This window comes from Dipodomys ordii, unplaced genomic scaffold (assembly GCF_000151885.1).
Source record: "Dipodomys ordii isolate 6190 unplaced genomic scaffold, Dord_2.0 Scaffold1000005823, whole genome shotgun sequence".
NCBI lineage: Eukaryota > Metazoa > Chordata > Mammalia > Rodentia > Heteromyidae > Dipodomys > Dipodomys ordii.
Window position 1 is genome coordinate 1 of NW_012289440.1, and position 2,531 is coordinate 2,531.

General features: G+C 72.5%; 1 protein-coding gene across 1 annotated transcript; it reads left to right on the forward strand.

The window, feature by feature from the left end:
* Positions 1–1,066: 1,066 nt before the first annotated feature.
* Crip1 (cysteine-rich protein 1 (intestinal)) lies at positions 1,067–2,112 on the forward strand. The gene is made up of 5 exons (XM_013037664.1): positions 1,067–1,167; positions 1,428–1,522; positions 1,695–1,752; positions 1,828–1,874; positions 1,984–2,112. The coding sequence occupies exons 1-4, from the start codon at positions 1,128–1,130 to the stop codon at positions 1,866–1,868; spliced, it is 234 nt and encodes a 77-aa protein (XP_012893118.1). The 5' UTR covers positions 1,067–1,127; the 3' UTR covers positions 1,869–1,874; positions 1,984–2,112.
* The last annotated feature ends 419 nt before the right edge of the window (positions 2,113–2,531 follow it).

The following is a 2,531-nucleotide window of genomic DNA, read 5'->3' on the forward strand; positions in this document are numbered from 1 at the left end:
GAAGGGGTGAAGAGAACTAGAGATGCTACATATTCAATCAACAAGATAATATAAAATCATGTTCATACATAGAAAAGGAACACATGCCATAAGAATATATCAAAACATTCCATCTCGATAAAAAATATATTTTAAAAATTAATACACGTACGCACTCCTCGCAGGCCGTGAGGTGTCCGCCCGGCACCGCGCGGACCGCTCCCCGCCTCGGTGTGGACTTTGGGCCGCTCTCCCCGCAGAGATCAGCGCCCGGGCTGAGCGCGTCCGCGCCCACCGACCTCTAGCCCCGGCCTTTTGGCCCCCAGGCCTGGGTTCCACACCCGGCGCCGGGGAGGGGCCGAGGCGGCCGGGCCCAGCCCCGGGGCGGGCGGTCCCGCCGCTGTCTGCTCCCCGGGGCCGTCCCGCAGGGCCGCTGGGCGGGGCCCAGCGGGGCGGGGCCCGGCGGGGCGGGGCCCGAGCTGTCGGGGCGGGGCCTGGCCGTCCGGCGGGGCGGGGCCCGAGCTGTCGGGGCGGGGCCTGGCCTCCGGCGGGGCGGGGACTGAGCTGTCGGGGCGGGGCCTGGCCGTCCGGCGGGGCGGGGCCCGAGCTGTCGGGGCGGGGCCTGGCCGTCCGCGGGGCAGGCGGGCGCGCTGGCCCCAGGCCCTCGCTGAGCTCCGGGGCAGGGGCGCGGCCAGGTGACTCTTGGGATGCGCCCCCACCCTCGTTCCGGGGAGGGCAGGCTCCACCGGTTGGCCAACGCCAACTCGCGCCTCTCGGACTCTAGAAGTGACCGACCCTTCCCCTCCGGTTCCGGCGGGTCTGCGGCCAGGCCGGGCGGCCGCGCCCGACCTTGGCCCCAGTCGCCTTGGGCAGCTGCGCTGTCCCAGGCTGGGGTCCCGGCCCGGACCCGCCCCAGGGCCCTACCCCCGAAGGGGCCCCGCTCGGCCCTCGGCCGGTGGCCGGCGTGGACCTCTGTGGCCTGGACCTCCAAGTCTCGGGCCGGGGGCGTGACCTCGGTCAGGGGGCGTGACCCTCGGTGGGCGTGACCCTGTGGGCGTGGCCCCGCGGCCCCTGAAAAGCGCGGGCGCGGCGGCACCGCCCGGTCCGCGCTCAGCCGCCGCCGAGTCTCCGCTGCTCACGACGCCGCCATGCCCAAGTGCCCCAAGTGCGACAAGGAGGTGTACTTCGGTGAGCGCCGGGCCGCACGGGGCGGGCGGGGCGCCGCGGCCCGGGCCCGGGCTCCCTGCTCGGCCGGGCGCGGCCCCAGGCTGGACGGGGCGCGGCGGGCGCCGCCCTCCCTCCAGACGCGGAGTCCGACGCCTGGGGCGCCGTCCCGGTCCCGCCTTCCCGCCCCTGATCCTCCGTCGCCGGGAGCGGGACGCGGGGCGGGAGAGGCGGGGGGGCGCGGGCGAGCACCGGGTCTCACCGGGATTGCTGTGCTTCCGCAGCCGAGCGAGTTACCTCGCTGGGCAAGGACTGGCACCGGCCCTGCCTGAAGTGTGAGAAATGCGGGAAGACGCTGACCTCGGGGGGCCACGCCGAGGTGGGTGTGCGGGCGGCCGGGGGCTGCGGGGTGGGGGCGTGGGGGCCAGGCCGGGGTGGGTGTGCGGGGGGCCGGGGGCTGCGGGGTGGGGGCCAGGCCGGGGTGGGTGTGCGGGCGGCCGGGGGCTGCGGGGTGGGGGCCAGGCCGGGCCTCACCGCGCTTCTCCCCGCAGCACGAGGGCAAGCCCTACTGCAACCACCCCTGCTACTCGGCCATGTTTGGGCCCAAAGGTACGTGCTGGGGCGGACGGAGGCCCCGCGCCTCCCGAGGCCCCAGCGCCCTCACCCGCTCCCTCTTCTCCGCAGGCTTTGGACGAGGCGGAGCTGAGAGTCACACTTTCAAGTAGACTCGGGTAGCGTCCCCGCCCAGGTCCCCTGGCCGCCGCGCTCCCGGCGCTCCAGGCCGCGGGGCGGGGCGGGGCGGGGCCGGGCGGCGCACTCAAGCTCGGCTCTTCTGCGCAGGCCGTGGAGATCCTGTCCTCCGGCACCCGCTGGGTCACTGCCTGTTCTGGGCAGATGCCAGGCCTCGCTCCTGGATGCCCAGGTCCCAAGTAACCCTTCATGCCCTCAATAAAACCGGAGTGCCTTCAACGCCCGTGCGTGCGTGCGCGTGCGTGTGTGCGTCCGTGTGTGTGTGCGCCCGCGTGGGCTGCACATGCCGGCAGCCTTGGTGGAGGGCTCACTGCAGCGAGGCTCCAGCCTTGGGCGCAGCTTTTCCTGCCCCAGCAGATAACACTGGCCACTGCCTTCCTGTAGGTGAAGCCACAAAGCGAGCCCACCTCTGCCCCCTCCTGGGAAGGCCCGCAGAGGTACCCTAGTCCTCCTGGGCGGTTCTGGCCGAAGGGTCAGCGGGGACAGGAGGCCAGGGAGTGGCTGATGCCGGGTCAGAGGGTTAAATCTGCTGGGGTTGGTTGTGGGTTCTCTTTCTGAGAATCTTTGGGGAGTTGTGGTCTGGCTTCTTGCCTGTCCCTGTGTGCTTTCTGCACCCCACCCTGCCCCCATCCCCCAGA

What these genes read in the sequence shown, in the direction of transcription:
- Crip1 (XM_013037664.1), top strand. Translation starts at nt 1,128, where the DNA reads ATGCCCAAGTGCCCCAAGTGCGACAAGGAGGTGTACTTCG. An exon ending in CGACAAGGAGGTGTACTTCG is followed by an intron (nt 1,168 to 1,427) that starts GTGAGCGCCGGG and finishes GTGCTTCCGCAG; the next exon opens with CCGAGCGAGTTACCTCGCTG. An exon ending in CCTCGGGGGGCCACGCCGAG is followed by an intron (nt 1,523 to 1,694) that starts GTGGGTGTGCGG and finishes TTCTCCCCGCAG; the next exon opens with CACGAGGGCAAGCCCTACTG.